The following is a 26,987-nucleotide window of genomic DNA, read 5'->3' as shown; positions in this document are numbered from 1 at the left end:
TATATATATATATATAAAATTTCACTGTCAGCGAGCATTCCTGTGAGTGGGACATCAAGAGGGATATTTTAGAACGGGGCATAATTTAAGAGGAAGTGACAAAAGTCAAAATGATGAGGAAATGCAATTGAGCTGGGTAAATGTTATGTTTTTAATAGATCAAAGTCAAACCATTAAACCATAAAGGAAAATGGAATGTCAAAAAGACTTTGCAACTCCATATTTGTATTTTTGTGGTTTATTTATTCATTTATTTTTCTCAGTATTCTCTCACATTGATTTTAGTTTCACTTCTACAGCAATCTAAAGTAAGCACAAATTTGATCATTCATTATAATACCAGTAATTATACCAGTGAACTGGACAGTCCTATGACTTTCTTTTTTTCAAAATAAACTGTATGTATTAAATTAAGAGTGTTTAGTGGTTTTCAGCAGGGTCACACCAGATTTTTTCTGCCATCACTATGAGGGCTAGAGGCAAGTTAGACTATTCATAAGGGTGTTTGTATGTGCACTTCTCATGTGCTGGAGTTCGGACTGTCCCTGGCCTGGCTCTGTTCTGTAGCCACATCTAAAGATCTTGGGGCAGAGCTTTGGATGGGGTTCTGGAAAGGAGAATGACCAATAGCCAACTGCACCTCCTGTGGCAAGTCATTTTTTGGTATCATCCTTCAAACAGAAAACAAACAAAGATGTTCATAAGACACTGACAGCCGCAACATGCAAACGAAAGCCAATATAAAGCTGGATAACAATCCATCAGAACCTAACAAAGCATGAAAAAATTGCTCCTGCCTTATTTTATTGCTATATAAGCAGACATTTTTCAGGATATAGGTTAAGCCTTGTTGGGAAGTAAAAGTAACTTTCAAAGCAGAATACCAGTGTAAATTACCCAGTAATAGGCTTAGTCTGTGTCTGGCAAGTGATGTTGAAGCAGTTTTATATGACTATGTTTAAATCTGTATTGTCATGACTAATGTTTTTTCCTTAAGCGGTTGAGCTCACCTGCCATCAGGAGCGCCGCGAAGGCTCTCTGTCCTGCTGCTAACTCTACTGGAGCTTCCTGCTTTGCTGCGTCTGTCTGCCTGCAGCCCTCTGCTCCGTTCCTTGCTGTCCCGACTGGATACCCTTCCAGAGCCACATTGCTCCCCCTGCTCCCGCACAGATGCCTCAAAAGAGCCCCTCGGGTCTGACCCTGACCCATGGGTGTGCATGTAGTGGTTGCTACTAGTGACAGGAACAGCTAAGCCGTCATGGCAAGTGGTTGTGCCTGCTGAATCACCGGTGTTAGTGCCCATGGATTTGGAGATGACCTTCAGCTTATGTGAGCTGGGCTTGTAGTGCTTCTTCTTGTGTTGTACATGGCTGTTGTGCTTTAAAAAGAACTCACAGGACTCTTGCAGAACACGACGGCTGATGGGGCTGGGGAGAGAGAGAGGAAGTGAGAGACAGAGACAGAGAGAGAGACAGAGACAGAGAGAGAGACAGAGAGAGAGAGAGACACAGACACAGAGAGAGAGAGAGAGAGAGAGAGAGAGAGAGAGAGAGAGAGAGAGAGATTACAATAGAAGCCCACAGCAGAAGACCACAACTGACATCACAAGATCTAATTAACTACATGAATATCATGATCAATACTGTTATTGCCAAATTTAGTTTTGTACAGATTTTAGACCAAACTGTCCGGTTAAAACTTCAAAACCAAGTATTATGCTGTTCTTCAACAAATCATGCCAAAAAGTAGCTTGGAAGTGCCAGGCTCAGAACATTGAAGAGTATCAACAGCTTAGCAGGTGAGTGAAACATCCCCCCAAAGCAAAACAGAATGGAGAAGGCAGGCTTGGTGGAAGATTCCCTTTTGCTTTGAGAGTACAGGACCTGATTAACCAGGCGGTTGTAGATGTGAACTTGCTCAAGTCTTAAACAGACAGACTTGGAAAATTGTGCTTAATTTAAATGATAAATTAAGTAAATAAGGTGCACTGACCGACCCAGAAGGATAAGCAGCTTAGAAGATGTGTGTGTGTGTGTGTGTGTGTGTGTGTGTATGTTACTTCATAAACTGTTTAACAAAAATGTGTTGCAGAAAAAAAAAACAAAACACTTTTAGCACAACATTCAACTGATGGTAGACTCTTTGTACAGAGAAAGCATGGAGAAGAATTCCAAACAGACTGCACTAACAATACTTTAAAGCACAGAGATGGAAAGCTCAACTTCTAGTAGAGAAGAGGAACGAAACCAGCCTGTCATTGGACAGAACTATTTAGTTTACATGTCAGAAGTGAACAAAGATACTGTAGATGCAAACCTTGTCTGCACAGAAACTGCTCAAACAATAAAAATGTCAAACCACCAGTTATCTTTAGAAAGACTCCTATGTCAAATAGAAAATTAGTCTTGAAATGGTCTGTTAAAAAAAATGAACTTATCACATTTTTAAGTATCACACAAATGTGCTCCGCAGATGCGATAAATGTATTTGACATGTCTGATACTCTTTCTCTCTGAAACAAGCTTCAGAGCATCACTGATGACAATCAACTGTGAAGTGGATAGTGGGCTCACTCTTTTTTGCGTGTCCTGTTGAAGAAATAGGCCCACTCCGAGCAGGTTTTTTTACTGCTGACCCAGAAAACTGCTGAAATGCCTACTACCAGTGTCATCAGGTATTTAATCAGGAAAAGAGACAAATCTGGCCTTGAAGGATCTGTTCTCTGAAAGACAAACATAATGTATCAAACAGCATCAGTAATAGAACGTGCGCATTCACTGGGAAATTAATTTGTTTTTGTTTATTATTCAGCTCGGAGGTTAATCTATTAGAGAATAAGAGGCAGCTAGATCTTACTTTGTAAGAGCAAGGGATGCTGTACTCCTGACACCGCTCATTGATCCATGTATTCTCCCAGGTACTGCGCTGGGCCTGCTCATAAAGGTAGCAGGCGAGTAGCGTGAGAAGAGGCAGCAGGTACAGGCCGCTGAATACACCGATGCGTATCATAAACTTCTTCAGTTTCTCCTGATTGCGCTCGTCATGTTGGATCACTTGTCGCACATGATTCAGTGAAACTATTCCAGCTAGGAGAAGTGAGAGCCCAGCCAGCACTCCCAGAGCCTGTGGAACCAACACGAACCATTTGAGGGCTGCCAGGTCATACAGCCCCACAAAGCACACACCACTGATCCCATCACCCTCCACCTTGTTGAGAGCCAGCAGCATGACAGTAAGGCTCCCAGGGATACCCCAGGCTGATGCATGGAACCAAACAGCCTTTTTCTCGATTGCCTCACAGCTCCATTTGGGTCCTGCTGCCAGGAACCAAGTAATGGTGAGGATGACCCACCAGACCATGCCAGCGGTGGAAAAAAAGTAGAGCATCATGAAGAGCAGCGTGCAGCCTTTATTTTGGCTGCCCTGCACCACCGTGGACACTGCTCCCAGCAGACTTGGCTTGTTACAGGCCAACTCATTGCCTAGCAAGAACCCGATGAAGTAGATGAGGGACACAAAGCTATAACAGATGGCATAGAAAATAATTGGTCGCTCTGGGTAGCGGAAGCGTCTGACATCAATGAGAAAGGTGAGGAAGGTGAAGAGTGTAGCACACAAGCAGACAATGGAGCAGATGCCAATAAAGGTCTTGGCGAATTCAATCTCATGCGGTTTGAGATACATGTTGTCACACGGGGGAGCACAGTCCTGAGCACCCAGGAAGGAGGAGCCCTGACCAGGGTGGGTCTTCAGCTGCAGGGGACACCAGAAGCCCAGATCTCTACTGGATGATGAAGAACTTTTAGATGTGGTCATGTCCTTTAGTGGTGGAACATCAGAGCCATGCACAAAAGACTGGCATGGCTCCAACCTATTAGAACAGAGAAAAAAAAAAACTGTATTTGGACATCTCATAAACAGGGAATAAAAACATATAAACACTTTAAATGCCAGAACTGAACAGCTCAATCTCTTCCCAGTTTAAAGCATGAAAATACAAGAAGAAACATTATTACAAGAAGAAACAGTGATACATGTGTGTGTTTGGTTGATCACCTGTCACACTGCAACTCCTGTGGCCAGGTAATACCAAAAGTATGCATGTTTCCAGAGCACTCAGAGAGGACACGCTCACACTGTGACCTGCAGGGTTGCAGCACTCGTGTCTGCTCCGTGCACTCTGGAACAAAAGCTTGGCACAGGAACAGGTGCACATCCAGGGAGCAGCGAAGATTAACCAGCGGCATGAAGTGCTACAAACACACAGAGAGCAAAACCCATGAGGAGGGAACACTAATAGAGGTACCTCACAAGAGAAACAACAGTGAGGAGCAAAAACCAGCTATCAAAATGAGGCTCTACCCATTTAATCATATCTGCTGAGGTTAGTATGGTAAAACAAATGGCATAATCTGGGACTGGAACTAAAATGTTTCATGTTTCTTTCTGGAGTTGTTCAGGTTAGCTCTGCTGAATTACAAACGTGCTAAATTGTAGGTCAAAAGTCAAATTTTTTTTGTTAATCCAAAAAAAGCAACTCATAAAGCTATAAACTAGCAACTGCCCAGGGCAAATCAAAACATAAATGTCCGTTTCACTCTGAGCTGTTTTGTAACCAGACCCTCTGCCTACACATGACAAATTTATACAAACATACAAATTTTAGAATTTGTACAAACATACAAATTTTAGACACATAATAAATCAAGCATGTTACTTTTCATTTTATTCTCGTCACATTTTCCAAGCTGCTCCCAGTAAATATTAACGCTATTGTTGTAGATGGCTAAAAGACTGTTGAACATGGTTGTAGATGACTGAAGTTGGCCAGTGTATGTGAAATTTGGAAAGAGAAGATTAGCTACACTGGCATTATAAAGAAAAATTCCACAGATATTTCCAAATTTCTATATGATTAAAACAAGAAGTAAACAAAGTCATTCAGAGTGGTTTTGCAATGCACCATTCTAGAGAAATGAAGTCAAATTTGATCACAGTGGTGGTGATAGGAGCTAGAAGTTCAAGGTGTTTAATACCTCACAGATTTTACACAAAATGAACACGATCCCTAATGCCTGAGACACTGTTTTCCAATAGTTCTGAAGTAAGACTTTTGGCCTACAACAATTTTTAATATTTTTTTTTTTAATCCATTAATTTAATTTCTGTACATGCATGGCAATGTAAGGCAAAATAATTCCCAAAGACAGCTTACTGTTTCAGATTATTTGATCATTATTATTTGATTCAGACTTTTTGATCATTATCAACATTGCATATAAAAAAATGAGAAGACACCTGTATATTCACTGATCAAATAAAATCATTATATTTGCCTTGTAGATATTGTAATCCCTTGTTACAATTACTACCTTTGGGACAAGTCAGTAACTTTCTCTATAAATTGACCACTTAACAGCAAACCACTCTGAATGACTTTGTGCATCTCTCAATAATTGGATTATGTGGATTTTTTTTTAATTTGGTGTGATTTCCCCTCAACTTTGAGGCTTGTTATTGTTGTCTGTTAAAGTGCAGGAACAGCAATTGGAGGGAAGAGAGCAGCAGCAGTTTCATTGAGGAAACACTGAAAATCACACCATGGTCAGGAAAGGGGTGGAGTGAACTTCCTATTCACTGCAGAAAGAGAGACAAGAGACCCACAGAGCACAAAGCCATTCTGAGTTGGCCCTTACACTCCTGCATAATTATCATATTTCAGCTATCCTGATATCAGTCCTTACACACCTTCAAATCACAAATCATTCTTACCAAAAAGGGCAACCCTCAGTGATGTATTCGATATGCCAATGTGAAGCTGAGCTATTCTAACCTTTTTTGCTTTAATATAAACCTCTGCTTCTGCCTAGGGCTAAATACAGAAATTATGGTACCAACAACCAACTGAATTACTATAGAGTCTTGAAACTTCCTTTGTCATTCAATATGAAATTTCAAAACCTAAGTAGACAGTTTTAATGGCGTCAGTGAGCCAATAAGGATACATGTTCAAAAATCTAGGTTGGAAAGTGTCTGTTTAATTACATTATGTAGGCATGTTACTTTTATCAGTGCTTCTTAAACTCTGCATAATCAATGCTCCTTTGATCAAAATGCACTCTGCATCCAGCTGTAATGTTTTGCCATCAGTAAATAAACACTTGTCCAGCACCTCACACTCATTTCTTGTTTAAGTCACACCCACTTTAGGTTTGTATACAAATACAGATAATTTTGTCTGTTGAAAATATTGACATCATCAAAATAATTTCTTGGTCTTCAAATTCTGAGACTTCTGTGTACAACACTGTGACTGGAACATTTGAACTTGACAGATGCTTTGTTTAATTACAGTGTGTAAAAACACCAAGCAGCTAAAAAAATGTAAACATCTGTGCAAAAAGCATACATGTGTCAGTCAGGTAAGTCTTTCTCTGTAAATCTGGATTTTTTATTTATTTATTTTTTACAGTAAATATTAATTTATATAGTCCTGCTTATTTTTAAAAATACATATTTACCACAATGATTCTAACTTTTTGCATTTAAAAGGTCTCAAGAAAATAGAAAATATCATTCTGGAATATGCACCAAAGTATCAGTACTGGTATAGAAATATTTTGGATAATATCTAGCCCTATTTCTGACATACAGACATACATACACACATGCATATATACATGCTAGTTCTGGGAACAATAACTGATTCTTAGATGCGTTATGATTCTTTCACAAAAGATTCTGCTTCAATGCACAAACATCATAATCTTATTTTTACACAGAGCACATAGGCCACGCACATACATACATACATATATATATATATATATATATATATATATATATATATATATATATATATATATATATATATATATATATGAAAATGTCAGCAGTTCAACACTATAAATTATAGGCTTAACAAGTGCTCTGTGTGTAGGTTACGTTTAAATTAAACTAACCTAACTGTACTTGAGAAGATGGACAAACATGAGATTAAAAAATCATTTTGTTTTAAGAATCGTTTAGTAATTGCTTCTTGGTACTTGAATCAAAATCTGATCAAATCCTGAAGTGCCTAGAAATATATATATATATACCCCTAATATATATACACACACACTAGGCTGTCCTGCATATTTTTCTTTCGCTCCTTCCTTCCTTTGCTGTGACAAGTTTTCAAATGAAAGGCTTGAACAATAATGCTATGAATGCATTTCCCCTGCGACCCGAGCTGCCTCGTTATTTGACTCCCATTATTTGATACAGTAACAAAAGGTGTTGCCTGGTCTCTCAGCACTTCTCACTCACAAAGCCTGTGTGAAACTCAATCAGTTAAACGTAGTCAGGCGAGCTCCTTTTCTAGTCAAAAATACTAAAGCTTTCTGCAGTAAAAAAGCACAGATTATTCATTACAGCACAGTTTATCTAAAGCTTCAGCACATTCTCTGAATACTGCGAGAAACAACTAGAGGTTGACCATTATTAACCTGCTCAGTATATAACATGATAATACAGTCACAAAACAAGAGTCACAGGATTGGAGCAAATACAATGCTATTCAGACCTTCAAAATTACTAAAAAAAAATAGTATTTAGAAAAATTGTCAATACTAAAATCAATACATAAGCATTTATAAGAAGCAGAAATTGGAACTAGATCTCCTGGATTATCCTTACAGAGAAACATAACAGGCAACATATAACAATGTAGAAAGTTCACAAATGCAGTGAAAAAAAAAAAAAATATTTACATGCACACATTTTAGTGTAGAAGCCCAAAGCCGTCTAAACTTTTTGCTATTCCAGAATACAAAAAAAAAAAAAACATCATATAAGTTTAAAATATCAGTCATATGTAAACATCTGTGACCATGTCTTTTAACTTCAAAAGTCTCTTAATTATGTCTTACCTGTAGCTAGTTAAAACAGAGAACGTGAAATTCTTTTTAAAAAATTGTTGAAATATCTCAATCGATAACACATCATTCTACGTATAAGTGGAGATATTATATTATTATTTGAATGTGCTGAATAAGTTGTTGTTCTGTACACAGGCTTGTTTGCAGAAATTTTTGCCATGTTGTCATTGTTTGACACTGACACAAATGAAAAAAAAAGTCAGTTTATACAGAACGTCAACGGAATGAAACTGTTACATAATTAATGATGTAATTGCATTTGAATAATATAGCAAAACAACAATAATACGTCTAGACGTCTAAGAGTTAATGCAGAGCAACGCTAATCACCCTAGTTAGGGATTTTGCAGGCTCATTTTAGTAATGCATCAGCAAAGTCTTCAGAATCATAACAATGACCCAACCAAAACAGGCAATGTGTATGTTTCCCATGCTGTCTGGTAAAATCACATTAGCGAGAATGTCCATGAAACAGGTTAGCCAGAGGAGGACCTTACCTGCATTTTATTAGCAGCAATGTCCTGGTCGTAGTGCTCAAGCATGTTGGGGAAGAAGGTCATGTTGTAGGGCATGCCATGGCACCACTGCACCCGCACTGGCTCACAGGTAAACAGGCTGTGAGCCAGGCATGAGTCCACCAGCACCATACACACACCCAACAACATCCAAGCATAGCTTGGCATTGTAATAGCTATTCCACCACAGTCCGATCTGCTGCCACAAAACGAAATTCCTCCTTTCAACAGCAATACAATGAAGAAGAGGGTGTTGCTTAAGTCACCGATAGTTGGGCTGGTCCACTTCTTCCAAACTCCACGATGTCATGGGTCATATCCATGGAGACATGCAGCCACTGGCTTTGGGATAACTGGCTTGTTTCTTATTTCGGTTCACTTCGACTCACAGGGGAGACTGAAACAGTGATAGAACAGGTCACGCAAGTTACACTAGTGCTGCACAGCAACAGGCACGCTACGAGACCTAACGTTTTAAACAATTCACTGCGCATTTTTAAGAAACCCGTCATAATATAAGTCTACTTAACACTACTGAAAGAAAAAACAGTTCAGGAAATACCTTTCCTATAAAATGAAGTTGACTCCAATTGAAGTTTAAGCCAATGTGTACATCGTGAAGTTAATCCTAATTAGTTGTTTGGTGGGATTTTATATAGTAAGGTAAAAGAAAGCAGATCGTCTCTGCGATCAAAGTGTCCTAATTCCAGCTGTAAAATCTCCAGAGAAACATCATGCATGGTATCCTCTTCCGACACTGTGCTAATTTGATACGATTTATCACACATAGCCTAAAGGCGGCTTGCTGGTGCAGACATGCCGTTGTGAACGGTGGAATGTAAGGGAGTTTGATTTCAGTCCACGCCTCGAAGTCTGTTGTTCGTAGCCTAAGCCAGGCACACATAATATTATGCTACGTTCGGGTGTTCATCGGAAGGTTGTGTTTAGCAGATGGTTAACTAGTCAATAAGATTAAGGTCTGTTCGGGTGCTCGTTCATAGAAACGCCCACCACACGGGAAAGAAAAGCATGAAGGTCCGGAGAATACATATCCTGCTTTTTCTCCGCTGTATTAAAAAGCACATAGATCTAATAGAAGCGCATTGGGTATATATTTTTCACATGCACTACAAGCTTAGCGTTTTTCACTCGTGTAAAAGGTTGAAAGTCGCGTTATACGTCATATCTCGTAAACGTGTGTATCATCTAGAATCCCGAGTTCACCAGTTATAACGTTAAGTATGACTTTGTCGGTCGTTCGAGTACAATTTACAAGTGGGGAAACTGGTATTTCCCAGCTTCTGACACCACTCGAACGCAGCAATAGCATAAATTGTTAGCGCTTACTCATACATCAGTACTAGCTACGAACTGGCTTAGTCGATTTCAAAAAGTTAGCTAAGTTAGTCAGGAAACGTTTTCTTTGTTCCCGCATGGTATGTTATCGCAGTCTATACAAAGTGGGCCAGCTCAAAGAGAAAAGGGTGAAGCATAGTTTTGGGCTCTCAAAATCTCCCAAAGAAAGGCTACCTTTAGCGAAAACAGCTAGCCACGACTGTAATAGAAACAAGTCGAGCTCGCTTGACAGTGTAAATGTATTTTGCTTATGCGCATCGATCAAACATCAGTATCTCCTAATTCTCTTTCATGTTGTAGAATTACCTACTTACGTAAGTTCCTGTTTCTCCGCCGCATGATTCACTTCAGTGTAGTGTCCAAACAATCTTCAAACCCCGTCAAAAATTTGTAGCTCTATTAGGGGCCTGGAAAAAGTCGGCTCGTAGTTCGGAGTCATAGGCTTCCTGAGAGAACTCTGTCCAGGGGCGCCGTTTGAGCAACGAAGAACGAACACAGATACTACGATCTGTATGCCATATACAACATGGATATCCAGGGAATAATGACTTGAAGATCAGTAAGATTTACACATCTACGTGAAAACTCAAACGACGCTCCCAAGACTTTCAGGTTGGAGCATGCGCAGAAAGCGCATGCTAACAAAGCGAATGCCAGGTAACAACAACAACCTAGACTATTTTAAGCACAAAATATAAAAAAAAAACTGTTTAAGGTTCCGCGAACACTGTGAGAAGAAACAGCCATGTGAAGTTATATGAATTCGCAGATAACAACATTTAAAAATAATTTCGTGCAGGGCTGTTAAGGCTGTTTTTAAAATGGCCACGGGAGGTAGACTACAGCACATGTAAGCACACTGAAAAGGTGGATAAATTTACGTGATTAAAATGTGTACATCGGTAAGTTAATTAAGCACTTACACATAGTAGCTTAACTATGTCGATGTAACATTTAATTCAAATGGAGCCAGTGTACACATTTGAATCAAGTAAAACTAAAACAGAGAGAGAGAGAGAGAGAGAGTGTGTGTGTCTTTTGCTTATGGTTTTGACACTAACATCCAGCCTGTAGGTTTAAAGCAGACCAGTTGCCATTTAAGTAGATATACTTGATATACTACTATATTTCAAATGTATGTATTTATTTAGATTAGGTTGTTTGAAAGTTATCGAAAGCTTTTGAACCCTGCGTACAAAAAGAGTTATCTGCACAATGTCGTTGTTACCATCCAAGACAAGCAGCTACGACTTCGTTTAGGTCATAAATGTTTGTCTATAGAAAGAACTGAACACATTGATTTCTACGGGCTGCCGCGACCACCGCGAGAGCTAAGGGGCCGTTTACAAAATTCATTACAGTAAAGACGCCGGTGACGATCAGCGGGGAAAAAGCACTTTGCGCTTTATTTAATAAAAGTTAAGCCTTATGAGCCACGGTAAGTCTTTTGACACGTCACAGTGAGTGGTTAAAGTTTTTAGAAAAGAGCTGTATTTGAAATTATGGCTCTGTATAAATAAAAATACACAAAAGCACTCCAGTATATGGCATGACATGTAATTACAAAATTGTTGGACTCACTTGTATGAATTATTTAACAGTCATTAAGATTCTCCATGTTACACACACAAAGAGTTCTAAATAATTTTTATACAGTTAATGATTTGTGATACCTACTATGTGAAAATCAGGGTCAAACCTGGCAAGACTCATCTCTCTACATGATATTCATCAGTGATAACTTCAACTGGAAAAGGTTTTTGTGAATTAATTTCAGTAGATTTTGAACGGTTGATGATATCACTCTTAAACAAGTTGTACTTAATGAAGTGGAACCCACATAACATACTACACCTCTTAAATAAGTGATTTTAACCTCTGCCAGCCTGTGGTGATACATTTTTGTGAATTAATTTTAATAACTTTTGAATATTTGATGATATCACTCTAAAACAAGTTGTATTTAATCAAGTGCAACACACATGACATACTGCATCTCTTATACTGGTAAATGTAACCTTGGCTTATCTGTAGTGAAGGATTTTTGTAAAATACTGTAAAATGTTGAAAAGCTATTGAAATTAATTCACAAAAAGCTATTATCACAGGCCAGCAGACGTTAAAGCTACCAGTATATGAGGTGTTGTATGACATGTGGGTTGCACTGGACTAAATGCATCTTGTTTTGGAGTAATATTGTCAAACACTCAAAAGCTTGAAATTCACAAAATTCTTTCATTATAGATTAGCATAGGTTAAAGTTCCAAGATAAGATTCTAAGATAAGAGGTGTAGTACGTTATGTTGGTTGCGCTCGATTAAGTACAGCTTGTTTAGGAGTGATATTGTAATGTTCAAAAGCCCATTGAAATTAATTTACAAAAACCTTTCACTACACATCAGCAGAGGTTAAAGTTGCAAATATAAGAGATGTAGTATGTCATATGGGTTGCCCTTGATTAAGTACAACTCGTTTTGGAACAAAATCATTAAATTTTTAGAAGCAATTGAAATTAATTCACAAAAACTTATCGCCACAGGCCAGCAGATGTTAAAATTACTAATATAAAAGGTGTAGTATGCCATGTGCATTGGATTAAGTACAACTTGTTTTGGAGTGACATGATCAAGCGTTCAAAAGTTAGTGAAATTAGTTTCTAGAATTCTTGCACAACAGATCAGCAGAGGCTAAAGTTATGAATATAAGAAGTGTAGTATGTCGTGTCAATATGTCAAATTGTACTTGGTGAAGTACAATTTGTTTTGGAGTGAAATTATTAACTTCTAAAGTTATTGAAATAAATTCACATAAATCTATCACAAGAGTTTGGCAGAAGTTACAGTTGCAAATATGAGCTGTAGTACATCATACAAGTTGCACTTAACAAAGCTGTTTTGGAGTGTTCCCATCAAACATTCAAAAAGTTGTCAAAAGTAGTTCATAAAATCTGTTTTCGAAGTTTATTATGTACTTGTTTTGGTGCATTGTGAATATGTGAAGCTATTGCAATCAGTGGTGCCCAGACTTTTGTATATGACTGTATGTCATGTACAGATATTACCTAGTAGATATTGCATTGCATTAGCTGTAAAAAAAATATTCAGAACTCTTTTTGTGGGTTATATGGACAATCTTAATGACTCTCAAATAATTCAGTCAAGTGAGTCCAACTTTGTAATTTCATGTCATGCATGTCATCATGTCATTTCATGTTTTGTGTTTGTTGTTGTTTTTAATTACAAAAACAGCTCTTTTCTAAAACCTTTAACTACTTTGTCAAAATACATACTATGACTCAAAGGCTCAATTTTAATAAAATAAAGCGCGAAATACCCCCCACCGCCCCCACCCCCACCCCCCAGATGGTCACCTGCGTCTTTACTGTTTTGTAATTTGTAGACGGCCCCTTAGTGCCCGCGGGGGTCGCGGCAGCCCGTAGAAATCAATGTGCTCATTTTTTTAAGACATGCATTTCCGACCTACACGAAGTTGTAGCTGCCTGTGTTGGATGTTAACAACGATAATTTGCTAGTTTTAACCCTTTTGCACGCACCGTTTGAAAGGTACTGAAGAAAGAAATCCTAATATGCGACCACAAAACCAACTTTACCGCGGTCCTCTATCCTGAGACACCAGCTGACTAGAAGCGATCACAGCGACTTTCTCGAACCAGCGCATTACGTCACTCACAGTTCTACCGCTGATACTGTGCAAATCCCTCTGTGGTCACGTGGTACAGGGGACGTATGTTACATTGAATCGCAAACTGCTGCTCCCAGTAATTACTTATTTGTCGGAGAACGTTTCCATGATCATGTCAATCCTAAAAAGGATATTCATTTATTAGCAGGTAGCCCCTCGAGTAAAGCCGTATGTGAGCCCTGTGAAAGATGATTTCCCCATGGGAACGACTCCACTCGACGCGCTGTTGTCTCTGCTGTCATGTCCGAACCGGGACCATCATACTCGGAATATGGTACATGGTAAGAGTTCTGCGCCAACGCACACATGTGGTTATTGTTCTCAAGTATTCATGGGATTGTACTGAGGCTAGCATGACAAGTTTCACTATGAAAAAAATCCTAGTAGCCGAGATGGTTTACAGACGCGATGTTGCATGTTAGGACAACTAAAGCTTTGAATAAACTGTTTTTTTGTCCTTTTTTAGATGACGAGCCAACCTAAAAGTAATATTAGTAATGTAAGTAAGTAAGTAAGTAAGTAAATAAATTAAAAAAAAAAATCATCAGCAATAGAATCACAACCTCTGCTTGGCATCAAATTATATCTTGCATTATTGAATGTAATATAAATCATGTAAATATGCAGTACATTACCTATTTTGCAAATGTCACACAATCCTAGAAATTCCTAATGCGGGATGTGTTTTCCAATTTTAGATTTGGTTGATAAGTTTGACTCGGAAGCTAAGTAAGGTAAAAGAGTTGATGACTGCTGCAGTCATACAACAGTGGCATGAAGACCCTGTTTAACTTGTATACATTAGAGTATTCTCTGGTATCCTGTTAAAAGAGAGGATTTGAACAGCAGAGGGAACAAAACACTTCTCTGTTCATCCATTATTCACTGAATGCTCTCAGGTGAAGCCTGTTTGTCTCAGTCCCTCCGTAACAGGATCGAAGTCCACCGTTTTTCATTTCATTCATCATAGCTTCTTTTAGGCAAAATTCAGCATACCTCAAACAGAGGAGCCTTTTCTTACCCACTGTTTTCTTAGGTTACTATAAGACTTCATTGTCTTGCTTATTATTTTAACTTTCTGTGATAAAATAAATCATAGTTAATGATTAGCCAACTAGCTTTTCATAAAAGGTGTTTATTGGTGCTTGCACTAAATGTTTGAACATTCGCCTAAAAAAAGCAAAAATCCTGCTTTGTCCTTGATGGTTTGGTGATTTATTAATGCTTCCGTTATTATTAATTTATTAAGTTTTATTGAAACTCCATGTGTAGCAACTATGTGTAGCGACTGTTGCTGTTAATATCAGTGTGAGTTAGAAATCATAATGCACATTTCTTTCATATTGTGACCTATTTTAGAGTAAAACACATTTTTAAGGAAGTTTAGGGAAGGTCTCTGAGCTAGCTGAGCATTCTCTACTTGAAAATGATGGGGAGGTAAAACATGATATTATTGGTTAATTTTATTTTCCCCCACCTGCCTGTGCCTGGTAACATAGCATGTTTCACAATGGCATCTGGGTCTGTATTCCCTTGTGACATCTAGCAATTTAATAATTTTGCTGGGAATAAAGTATAACTTTAAAGTATTTCCAGATTCCACTGCAGTAATGCAAGTGATATGGATGGTACAGTGGCCTAGAGAGAGAGACTAGGCATGCTATTGAGCTGGTGCTGACAGCGTTTGGATGCTCAAGCTGTGCTTCTCTAGGTCCTGGAGCTCTAAAGATTAGTGGCCTCTTTCAGCAGACCATCTCTGTTAGTGTGAGTCTTTTGAAGTCTCTTAAAGAGGATAAGTATGTGTGTGCCTTTGTGATGAGTCATGGCACATTCCTCAAGAAGCGTCTAAGAGAACAGTGCTGTGCACCAGAGACCAGAGCAGGTGGCTCATAGGCTGTTAATGGCTTTCGCCAGGTCCTGGTTAGGTGGAGTATTGTTTTTAGAGAAACCCACCATAGCTCTCAGTGATAAAGCTGATATTTAAAATTTTGGTTGAAATAAATTAAAGTGTGTGTGATCATAGTTGTTAAATTTTTGTAACAGCTCACATCATGCTTTATTTAATATACATCTTGCTTTATTGTGTGTATCATTTCTGGTTAATCTCATTTTATGTGTCTTGGTCATTTCCGTTGTCCTCTCTATACCTGCCTGGGGACTACAGTTTAAAAATAATTTAAATGAACAATAATTCATGTGTCTTTCAGAAGGTGTTGTTGGGAAATTGTTGTTTTGAGAGTTCTGTATGATTGTTTTTGAGGTGAAGTATTACAACGCTGATTTAAAGTCCTTTTTTTGTGCCTATAGCTCATCAATGCTGTGGTCTTCTTCATCCTCCTCACAGCACTCAGTGACCCGGACCAGTATCACTTGACAAGTGCTGAGCTAGCCAATGACCTAGATGTTATGGACGATGCCAGTAAGACAGCAGTAGTGCTGCACACTAAAACAGTAGAGAAAATATACAACAAAAAACACTTTACAGCTTAGGAAATGTTCTGTGTGTATATGTGAGTGTCTGTGATATTGGGACTGATTGTGTGTCGTGATAGATACAGTTCCCATGCAGCACAGAATTTAAATAAGCTTCATGGTAACCAGTGAGAAACAAACCCCAGTGTACTACTAAATATGTGAATACTGAATTAGTATCAATATCACAGATCAGTATATATCGCTGTGTCAGAGAGGTCTATCAGTTTTTCAGCCTGATTTAGATGCCTTTTGAAAGCTTTGAATCTACCGATTATAGAACTTTTAGTACTCATTAAATTAGGATTAGATAAACATTCTGATGACAAGGGGATCTTAACCTTTTACAGAGTGTGACCCTTTTTAGGGGTTAAAAATATTTTGTAATAATGTTTAAGAGTTACATCTCTGACAGTGCTGTTTACTTGCACAGTGAAAAAAATCACTGTAGGTGCTGACTAGAACTATAACTGAACTATACTTTTAAACTTAACGTAACCTAATGTTACTTCTTAACATTTTAAGTTAAAGAACAGCAGAAGTCTTCTCAAATCAAAAATAGCATCATCTCTTTAAAGAAATGCAGAAACACCATTTGTATGGCAACAAGAGGAGGCAGTTATTTCCTAACACACTAATTTTACCTTTCATGTTCTTGTTTAAACACTACTGAAGATATTTTTTTCTGTGTAGATATGTGCATTGCTTCAGCAATATCCCTTCTCATGATAGTGATCTGTGGCATGGCAATATATGGAGCTTATAAGGTAAGGTGTACTATCAGTTTTTGAAGCACAGAGAACTACAATAAAGGCAACATATTATGGGAAAATTAATTTTCCTCACTTTTTTGGCGTAAAAGAGTGTAATGTATGAAAAGGCTGTTAACATTTTAAAACATACAGTTCACTGCTCAGCCCATGCAGTCCCTTTATGGACCCTAAGCTGTAAAATTAGCCCATTTTGAATTTATTTTAATGATGAATGCCTGTTTGGCCTTTCAGGTCTTTTACTACATTTTGAATGAGGCACAATAAAGGCACAGTAACAAAAACAGCCTTTTTAATAAACGGGTTGGAAGGTAAATGTAAAAATAAATTATGATTGTCATTTATGACTACAATGACTCTATATGACTATATGTCATATAGAAACTTTAGAGTTTACCTGATATGGTTAGTAAACACACACCCATGGCATATTCCATATTACAGTAGCTTAGAGATCTGCCCAGTTACCATAATATGCTTGCAGGTTTGGAGTTTGTGTTTCTTGCTTAGTTTCCATCTCTTTTATATTGTTCATGATGCAAACTGTAAGCCCTCTGTTGCAATATTTCAATACAGTAATCTTGATATTGTCTCTCCTCTTTTAGTTACATGCTGCTTGGATCATTCCTTTTTTCTCTTATCAAGTTTTCGATTTTGCCCTGAATGCACTGGTGGCGGTCAGTGTGGTGGTCTACCCCAATACCATCCATGACTATCTACAGCAACTGGTCAGTAAACTGGGGACGGGAACTCATCCCTTATGTTATAATAGGGTGTAGTTAATACAACCACAACCTTAACTTAAGCCTACTCTGCAATGCACATGATTTTTTCTGTATAAATGACTTGATAATGGCTCCAAAATGTTTTTTTATGTTTGAGTAATACTGTTATGAGTTGTCAATAGAAGGAATTTCTAGCACTGGTAATGTGATCTCTACACTCCATTACAGCCAGGAAACTTCCCCTACAAAGAGGAGATAATGTCCATGAGCAACACATGTCTGGTCCTCATTGTCCTACTTTTTATCACCTGCATCTTAGCCTTCAAGGTACCCACCGTGATCATAATATTATTATCTCTAATTTATTTTATTTATTAGTATCTCTAATTTAATTTTCTATTACAGTTGTAATTGTGACAGCTCTGTGATTAAAAGCTGTCACTGTAGTAACTTAAACATTGTGCACCAGATTTATGCATGCAGAATAGACATAGTTTTGGATTATATTAAGCCAGCAGTGGACATTTTCCTATCCAATCTCTCTACTTACTTTATTGAAATTTTCTTTGTCACTGATAAAGTGCCACAGATTGCAGGTACTGCTTGAAAAAGGCATGAAAAAGCACAAGTTGACTTGATTTTTGTCTGGCAGTTTCTGAGAGTTTTTTTTGTCTGGCAGCTTCTGATAGTATTATTTTCTGTCTCATCATAACATTTATTCATATAATATCTGCAGTTTTCTGTTTATTTATAGTATTTATTCATATAATATCTGATGTTTTCTTCTCAGAGGTAATAATGCTGCATTGTCTTTCTAGGCGTATCTGATGGTGTGTGTGTGGAGCTGCTACAGGTATGTGAGTGGCAGGAGCAATGCAGAAGTCCTGGTGTATGTCACCAATATGAATGACACCACAGTGAGTTTATCACTTACACTGTTATCAGACTTCATATATGAAATACCTTTGCAATTAAACTAGTAGTAGTTCTTTATTATTACATTTTTATAATGTAAAATAAGATGTGCTTTAAACACAGTTGCTTCTCAGTTGTAGGATTGATTTTTCATTTTTTGCCAATTACCACAATAAGGCAAATATGAAAATTAAATAATATACTATTTAATATAAATCATCTGTAATATTGGAGGCATGTAGGCCATTTGCAAGTGTGAAATGGCTTTACTTGGGGCGGTCCAACTGAAAAATATTTAAAGGTTTTAAACTGCTGGCCAGTTCAGGGACATTCGGAATCACTACAGGGCGCCGGGTCAGGACGCTTCTCTAATGCTTTACAGAGAGCCACCACCAACTTGAATCCAACTGATTCCCTTTAATGGGTGAGAGTGGGTGTGTGTGGTTCCAGAACAAACAAATATACACAAAGGCATACATAAGAATATGTACAAAAATATTATATGACACCAGGAACAACGAATGCAGACACTATAATGCTTACATTGTTCTGTAAGACCATCATTTAAGGCATTCGCTGAGCAGATCAACTTAAAGTGCTCTATACGCGCATTACTGTGTACACAATTTTAGCTGAGTCATGACTAAAACTTCTCAAGCTTTGGCGAACTTGTTACAGCAGATGGCGCTAAACACTTAAATTTACACGGTAGTACACTTCTAGCACTGTATGCAAACCATACATTCAGAAATGGCACATTCAAGAGCAAGACAACATGCCATACCATAATAAGCATATGCAGGTAATTAGTGATACAGACATACTGCCAAACCGTGCCGACCAAACGTTTAGAAGTAATGGATAACGCTAAACTTGAAATGGACAAAGTGAACTTACATACTTACATTTAAATGTATGCACACAACACATTGAAAAGAGGGGGTAAATCCCACGGCCAAACAATCCCAAAACCTCAACGAATTCTGGCATTTCCTTCACTCCACTACCATCGAACAACACAGACCAACCTACAAACCCAGAATGCTCTGTGCTGCACTCCGATTGGCCAAAGGCACACAGGTAGGCGGGCTGAACATGAACAAGTCATTAAAAGGTAAAATTAAAGTCCCAAACGGCCCTTTTTAACACCAACACTGAAGAGGCAGGGGTCAAAACACAAGCAGGCAAAACAAGAAAACAAAGCTTATTGGTCAGGATAACCGCAGTGACTTTGCCAACAACTAAGCCAAACAAAGATGTATATAATAGGAAGTTAATGAGTCCTATATCAACTGCAGATGTGCAAGTGTGGTGTGAGTGGGCAGAGCCAGGGAGAGTCTAGAGAGGGAAGACAAGACAGAAACCCCCTCATATGGTGCAGCTCCCAAAGCACACAACAGAGGGCAGGCCTGGCCCATGAGGAGGCACAGCCACAACCAGCAGAAAGAACTGAGCTAAGGGCAGTCCATCAGCCAGGTCAACAGAGGGACAGAGGCAGGACCAGCAATGTGGGCCATCTGTAGGATGTAAAGCCATCCATTGGTTTGGCGCATAAGAAACAGCTTTTGGAGCTGGCAAAGGAGGAGCAGGTCTAAAGCCAAGCACGGGAGTAGCTCCAGGAGCTGGCACAAGAGGAGCAGTCCAAAAAGCTGGCTCCAGAGCTGCACAGGGTGCATCTGGCACAGGAGCTTCACAGGGAATCACCTTTGGATGAACAGCAGCTCAGGAAACCAGCACTGGATCAAGATGGGGAGCTGGCACAGGAGCCACACAGAGAACCAGCACTGGGGGAGCAGTACCTTGAGAAGCTGACACTGGATCAGGATGGTAAGATGGCAAAGGAGTGACACAAGGAACCAGCACTGGAGAAGCAGTAGCTTGGGAAGCCAGCACCAGACCAGGACAGGGAGCCAGTACAGGCACAGAGCTGCTCAGAAAAACAGAACTGGAACAGGTTGGACAGGCCAGTGCCCGCTGTAGTACGGGGCAGAGCCTTGGAACCTGCAGCTTCTCACTGATGTTCTCTGCTGCTCTAGGCAGGGCTGTAAGACCCTCCTCTGCCACTGGGGACTTTGTGTCAACTGTGTCCCCTTCATTCCACTCAGTGACACAGAAACTGGAGTGAGATTAGAAAAATTCCCTGGGAAGCCTCTTCCTCTCTCAGCACCAAGCCAAAGGCACACGTGAGCCACCCAGTCTGTGTTAGGCCCTTGCAGCAACAGAACCACAAAGGCCACTTTAGCCTCCTCAGACCGGAATGACTCGCTAAAGTGGGCCAGATGGCGCTCACTCATGAACTCTCTCATGAACAGCTCCAGCACCCTGAAGTAGAAGCTGGCAAAACAAAGTCCATTGAACAAGCAGGGGTCAAAACACAGATAGGCAAAACAGGAGGCAGATCCATATTCCTAATCCAAAAGGACCAGATAGGGTAAAAACAGGAAAGCAACAAATGGAAAACATGGCTTAATGCTCAGGATGACCACAGTGACTTTGCAAACAACTAAACCAAACAAAGGAGTATACAATGCCCTCCACAAGTATTGCAAATATTGCAAATATTGGCACCTCAGTACCTGGGCTGCAAAAATATTCTTCATTTTCATTATCTTTCATTATATTATTCAATAAACTTTCATTCAAAATATTTGCAAAAATCTGACCTTTATTTAAAGTATAATGATTGAAAGAAAAAGCTAAATCTTGTCATGAAATAAATATTTTCATTAAACCTGTGTTTGCCACAATTGATGGCACCCCTAGAAAGTCTTTAGAGTGGAATCTGAAGTACATTCCCATTCATATTCTAAAGCTCACCTAGGCCATTAGGAACATCTAAATGGTCAGCCATGACTTCCTGTTTTACTAAGGAATATATATGAGATGTAACACAGGCTAAATTCTCTTAGTCATCCATCATTACGAGAAAGGCCAGAAAATACTGCAGTGAAGTGAACAAAACGTTGCTGAACTGCACAACTCAGGAAATGGCTACAAGACAATAGCTAAACAGTTGAAAATGCCCATTTCCACTATCAGAACAATAACTAAGAAATGTAAAACAATTGGAGATGTTAAGAATCTGCAGGGAAGAGGAAATATGTTTATACTGACCCCATGCACAGTGAGGAAGATGGTTTAAGTAACAAAAGAATCTCCAAGGATCACAGATGGGAAATTGCAGATAAGTTAGATCTCGAGGTCAGACCATCTCCGAAACCAAACCTTTTAGTGGGACCATGTTCTATAGTCAGATGAAACCAAAATAGAGTTTTTTCACAGCAAATACCAGAGGTGAGTTTGGCATAGACACAAAGATAGCCATGCAGAAAAGTACCTCATCCCCACTGTGAAGTATGGTGGTGGACCTGTTTTTTTTCCATAGACCCTGGACAATTTTACTGGATACATGGTATCATAGGCTCCATCAAGTGCCATCAGGAATAAAATAAAAAGCTGACTGCTTCAGCCAGGAAATTTAAACTGGGCCATAATTTTGATCTTCCGTCAGGACAATATTCCAAAGCACATCTAAAATCAGCACAAAAAATGGATCACTGACCACAGAATTAAGGTTTTGCCATGGCCACCCCAGTCCCCTGACTTAAACCCCATAGAAAACCTATGGGATGAGCTGAAGAAGAGAGCCTACAAGTGTTGACCTGAAGGATCTGGAGAGGTTGTGTATGAAGAAATGATCTCAGATCACTTGCCATGTGTTCTCCAATCTCATTAAGCATTATGAAGAAGACTCAGATCTGTTGTCATTGCAATGATGGCTGCACAAAAGAATTAGGTAATATTTTTGTTAATAGTTTGAATGAAACATCAAAAGGATATGCAACAAAGAATATTTTTTAGAGCGTGTTTTGCTCATGATTACCAGAGATGCTGATATTTGTGGAGGGCACTGCATAATGGAGAGTTAATGAGTCCTAGATCAACTGCAGGTGTGCAAGTGTGGTGTGGACAGAGCCAGTCAAAGTGGAGTCTTCCCAGAGGGGGGAGACATCACCTTAAAGCTTTGCCCATAGCAATGCCTTATACTGAAGTATGATTTTTTAATTTCACCTAGCCTTCTTTTAGAATACTAACTTTTCCTTTTTTTGTTAACTTTTCCGTGAACATCCCATCCTCCCCTGTCTCTTACCTTTTATGGGAAGCTATGTTGTCTGAGTTTGGTCTAATTGAGGGGGATTTAAAGAGACCTCCTCTCCAAAAGCGCTGCTGCTGAATCTTCCAGTTTTAAGATGTGTTCCCCTGATGTGCATCTTATTTACAAAAATGGTTCTTTAAACAGTCTATTGACAAGATTGTCTTGTTTGACTACTTAATGGTCTTACTCACCCCACACAGCACCATTATGCATGTCTCTTAGGAGCAGTATTTTGCACTAAGTGAGAATAAGTCCATATACAGTCTTCTCCTCTGGCATCTTCTGTTCTCTTCTCTTCTTTTCACTTTCTTTTCCACTAGAGCTTGGATGCGGTGAGCGTATCTTTCTTCTCCCAATGAGCTCTGATTATGCGTGACTCACATAGCACATTAGTTGGTGTTGTAAAAAAAAAAGATGTCTCTTCAACCTTTATGAAAATGGCTAATTTTATTGCAGTATAAGCAGTAAACATCTCAAAAGTCCCACCATATGTACACATTTAAAGGAAGTGAGAAAGCTCAATGTAAATAAGGTTTTGCCATCCCTTTGTCAGCAATTGTTTCCATATGCTGTCTCCCAGTCCCTTTCTCAATTAATGAAAACCATTTGTATCTGTAGAACACTGGCAGGGTTGACAGTTGTAGCAGCCATTTCTTTATTTCCACATCAAACAAATAAAACAATTCACAACCAAAGCCAAACACTTTCAGTGGCTTCAGTGGTCGACACCATCCTGCCCTAGGTTGGCCCTCATTGACCTTGAGAAGTCATTGGAGAAGTGCTGCGCTATAGACTGGTACCCAGTGGTACCCTAAATGGTAGTTTCAAGATAAAATGCAGTGTCACACACTGGCACACATATACATGGATACAAAATGGAGGCAAAATTATTGCACAGTGATGATACATAATGTGCAGGCAATAATGTGAACACCTTGCACAATCTCCTCTTCTTCCTTCAGTCTGTCTCATAAAAAATGGTTTGTCACCTTAACCTACAAAATACTTCATGCTGTAAGTAGTTTTATTGAATCTAAATAAATACTATGAATGAATGATTCTTCAGATCAAAGTAATTTTTTGAGTTGAATAAAACTGGTTCAATTGCTTAAGTCTGAGTTTATTTTTTCTCAACTCTTGAGCACTTAATGAACCCCAGTACTGGCCATCTTAGTGGGCTTCCCCTTGGATCTCCTCTGTAGATTGGAGCTCCTGTCTGCACTGCAACTTCTCTAGACTGGTCCAAATATGAACTGGCTGCTTCAGCTGTACTTCTGTAACACCAACGTCAGGTCTTTATGTGTCCTCTTTTGCACCATTCTTCCACATCTGAGGACACTGTGGGCTGGAACATGCACCCACTGGATCAAAACCTTGGGATACAGTCTTGTCACCACACCAGACTGGAGAGTTGGTTGTGATTCCTGTCAATTGACACATATTTTCCTTGTTTAGTCTGTTTTGATGGGATCTGAAAAATACATACAAGCACTAAAATGAGTTACCCCCCTTGCCCCTTTTAACACTGAAGTAGACAACCCCCCTCCCCCTTAACCCCCACATTACAGTGTAACAGATACACAACTGGACAAACATAAAGCAAACACAGATTGGTAGCACTTGTTATCTAATACCACACTTAACCGTTTACTTGTAGGTTGTTCTTTGCTTCTGTACCATTTAGTTTTGGGCCTACTCTTTTTTCTATGCTCAGAATACACAATATAAAATGGCTTTTCAGTTCAACCTAAAACATTACTTAATGTTGTAACAGTACATTAACTAGTTTTATTCAACATAAATAAATACTTAAAGGATTAGTTCAATCTAAGTCATTTTTGAGTTGAATAAAACTGGTTAATTTGCTTGTTACTACATGTGAAGTCTACATGTGAAGTCATTTTTTTAGGTTGAACTGACAAGCCTGTTTTTACATTGTATTATGTGCCTTTAAATAAATAGATGCAGCACAAGTGAGACTGCAACATTGGCCTATGGGAGCAGATTTGAATCTGGGATCTTCTTATGTAATGTCAGGAATGCCACTGTAGGTTACAAAAGTATCCATAAGTCTCTCTGAAATGAAATTCTTTCATAGCAATCTCTGTGATTTTCCCCAGTTGATGTGTCTTGTCCCCAAGATATCTAGCAAAGCTAGTTTACTTTCATTTTGATGATTTTACTCTTTACCTTATCTGAAATCGCCCTTGTCAAAGTAGGTGGAAGACGTAATCAAAACACCACAAGTGTTTGCATTTGATAGTCTGTGCAATGTGCACATTAACATGTTGTTCCAAGTCGACCAGAAACTCCAAAGGATCACATTTTGAGGGGTCAGACTTCTCAAAGCTCTTAATCAGTGCCTCTAACTATGTGGGATTGAGAGCACTTGTTTCAACTGCACTGTTTCCTCCTTCAAAATAGTCTCACTTGCCTGGTAATTTTTAATGGTCATTACACTTTTACTGACTAGAGAGTGAAGCAACTTGTTTTGCATTCCAAGTGCTACTCTCTCAGTCTCCACTTCCTTTAACCTTTTCTTGGTCACTGTTTATAAGGCATTGCGTGAAGCACATTAGCAATTTTTCCTTCCTAATTCTTAGGCATTTTGGCATCATTTTCAAATCAGGGTGCAGCCCACACATAGGGTTCGTCCACAGCATTTTCAGTCCCTTCAAAGACTCCACATGAAACCTGCTATAGCGACAACCAGTGTCTCCATTATTAAAAATCATTGAATAAAACAATTCAGAAGCTTATGTGATTGTCTTTATGACTATGTGCTATCTAGTTACTTTAAGATATACATACTCCACCAGGCTATACAATTTAAACTTGAATGTCTCAGTAATGTGGGCACCACCACACTACCTCAATCCTTCAGATCAGTTCAAATTTGATTGTGTACTTACCCCTTTTATTGCTATTTATGTAACCATTTTCTTTTGATTGGCAGGTACTCTTGCCCCCATATGATGACACAGTGGCACTCCCAGTCAAGCAAGCCCAACCTCCTTTCATGTTGGCCTGAGTTAATTTGCTGTTTATGATTGCTGTTTTGGGTCCACTCATCCAGCCTATACTGAATCCAAAGACAGTTCTGAATCTATGTACAAAGATACTGAATGCACATTCAATAAGCTGTAAATTACTAGGACTGTGGGCAGTTGGAGAAAAGGTCTGAGTTCTGAAGGATTTTTTGCTTCTAAATTCTAGCTGACCTCTTCATGCTAAGAACACTTCTGTTGATTCTAGTTTAGGGTAGACCATGGTAAATGTAAAATCTCCAGTGTATTCAAATATATTTAAATACACATGTATGTGGTTTTACTTATTGATTTATTAGTAATGAATAATAATTCTTCTCAGAGATAAAGGTACATACAAGGGCAGGCTCTCTGAAAATAAAGGCTGTTTATAATTAAATGGCAAGACTTTTTCCACAACCCAACGGTTACCAGCTAGCCACTCAAGACAATGTAACTGCACATATTAATGTATTATTTTATTACTATGTGTGATGGCTGTCCTGTTTTACTCTTATGGACTTGTCACATATTCTGTTGATTCTTGTTTAGGGTTGACCATGGTGAATGTAAAATTAGATGGCAAGATTCTTTCCACAACCCAACAGTTTCCACCTAATGACTCAAGACATAGTAACTGCACATATTAATTTATTATTTTGTTACTATGTCTGATGGCTGTCCTATTTTACTCTTATAGACTTGTCACATATTCCCACCACACTTCAGCAAGGATGTTTAATGGTGAGAAGCTATCCCAAAGATGGGCACTATCAGTAGTCTCACTCGCTTTTTGCTATTTGTGTTTGTTGTAACAAGTACAATACACTGTTGTTTTGCATATATGTGTGTTGTTGTGATTCAAATACATATTGATCACTGTGAATGATCAGATTTTTATAATAAATAGACTGATCAACATTGAAATAGGGTGTGCTGCTGTTCCTGGGAATGTCCTTTGCCTAGTGATGTTAAAATTAAATTTCAGATATGTTCGAATACATCTTTATGAAATAAAATATTGTGATCTTAAATCATCTCTACTGAGTCTCTCTTTGCTTTACTGTCGCCTGGATTCTTTAGTCTCAGTCCTGTAGTACTATTGGCCTAAATAGTTTACTGAGTATCACGCTCAGTGTGTGACACTCTATCATACACATTTAACTCAAGAAAGGCTTGTTAATTCGCTGATTAGTTAAATAAAGGGCATTAGCACTCAAAATATGTTTTACTCTAACAAAGATTACAATTATTTTTTTAATCAGTTGTGTCAAGTATAGCAAAAGTAAATGCTACCGAAAAGCAGTATCATTACAACTATCATGCACGGATCGTATGGACTAACCCTTGTGATTTTAATTGATTGATTTGCAAGTTGACGTCAAGATCTGTTAAATAATTTTGACAGTAAACGTCCCTCAAAGCATG

The 26,987-nt window shown here is 38.6% G+C and overlaps 2 protein-coding genes across 8 annotated transcripts; one reads left to right on the top strand and one right to left on the bottom strand.

Annotated features, from left to right (window-relative positions):
- Window positions 1-10,322, bottom strand: fzd6 (frizzled class receptor 6). The gene is made up of 7 exons (XM_036560689.1): window positions 10,108-10,322; window positions 8,420-8,834; window positions 4,057-4,253; window positions 2,857-3,871; window positions 2,574-2,722; window positions 1,011-1,427; window positions 1-671 (listed from the first exon to the last, which is right to left on the bottom strand). The coding sequence occupies exons 2-7, from the start codon at window positions 8,603-8,605 to the stop codon at window positions 521-523; spliced, it is 2,115 nt and encodes a 704-aa protein (XP_036416582.1). The 5' UTR covers window positions 8,606-8,834; window positions 10,108-10,322; the 3' UTR covers window positions 1-520.
- LOC118800449 (lysosomal-associated transmembrane protein 4B-like) lies at window positions 10,314-26,987 on the top strand. 7 transcript variants are annotated; one of them, XM_036560682.1, is made up of 9 exons: window positions 10,314-10,450; window positions 13,641-13,776; window positions 13,962-13,994; window positions 15,803-15,914; window positions 16,661-16,734; window positions 17,343-17,465; window positions 17,691-17,789; window positions 18,281-18,379; window positions 25,490-26,986. In XM_036560682.1, the coding sequence occupies exons 2-9, from the start codon at window positions 13,684-13,686 to the stop codon at window positions 25,562-25,564; spliced, it is 708 nt and encodes a 235-aa protein (XP_036416575.1). In that variant the 5' UTR covers window positions 10,314-10,450; window positions 13,641-13,683; the 3' UTR covers window positions 25,565-26,986. The 7 variants fall into 7 exon arrangements, with proteins under 7 accessions (XP_036416575.1, XP_036416579.1, XP_036416577.1 ...); XM_036560684.1 differs by lacking the exon at window positions 10,314-10,450 and adding an exon at window positions 10,479-10,643; XM_036560681.1 differs by lacking the exon at window positions 10,314-10,450 and adding an exon at window positions 10,606-10,695.

Source organism: Colossoma macropomum, unplaced genomic scaffold, assembly GCF_904425465.1.
Source record: "Colossoma macropomum unplaced genomic scaffold, Colossoma_macropomum, whole genome shotgun sequence".
In the NCBI taxonomy this organism is placed as follows: Eukaryota; Metazoa; Chordata; class Actinopteri; order Characiformes; family Serrasalmidae; genus Colossoma; species Colossoma macropomum.
The sequence above is the reverse complement of the archived record's forward strand: the minus strand, read 5'-3'. Positions and strand labels throughout refer to the sequence as shown.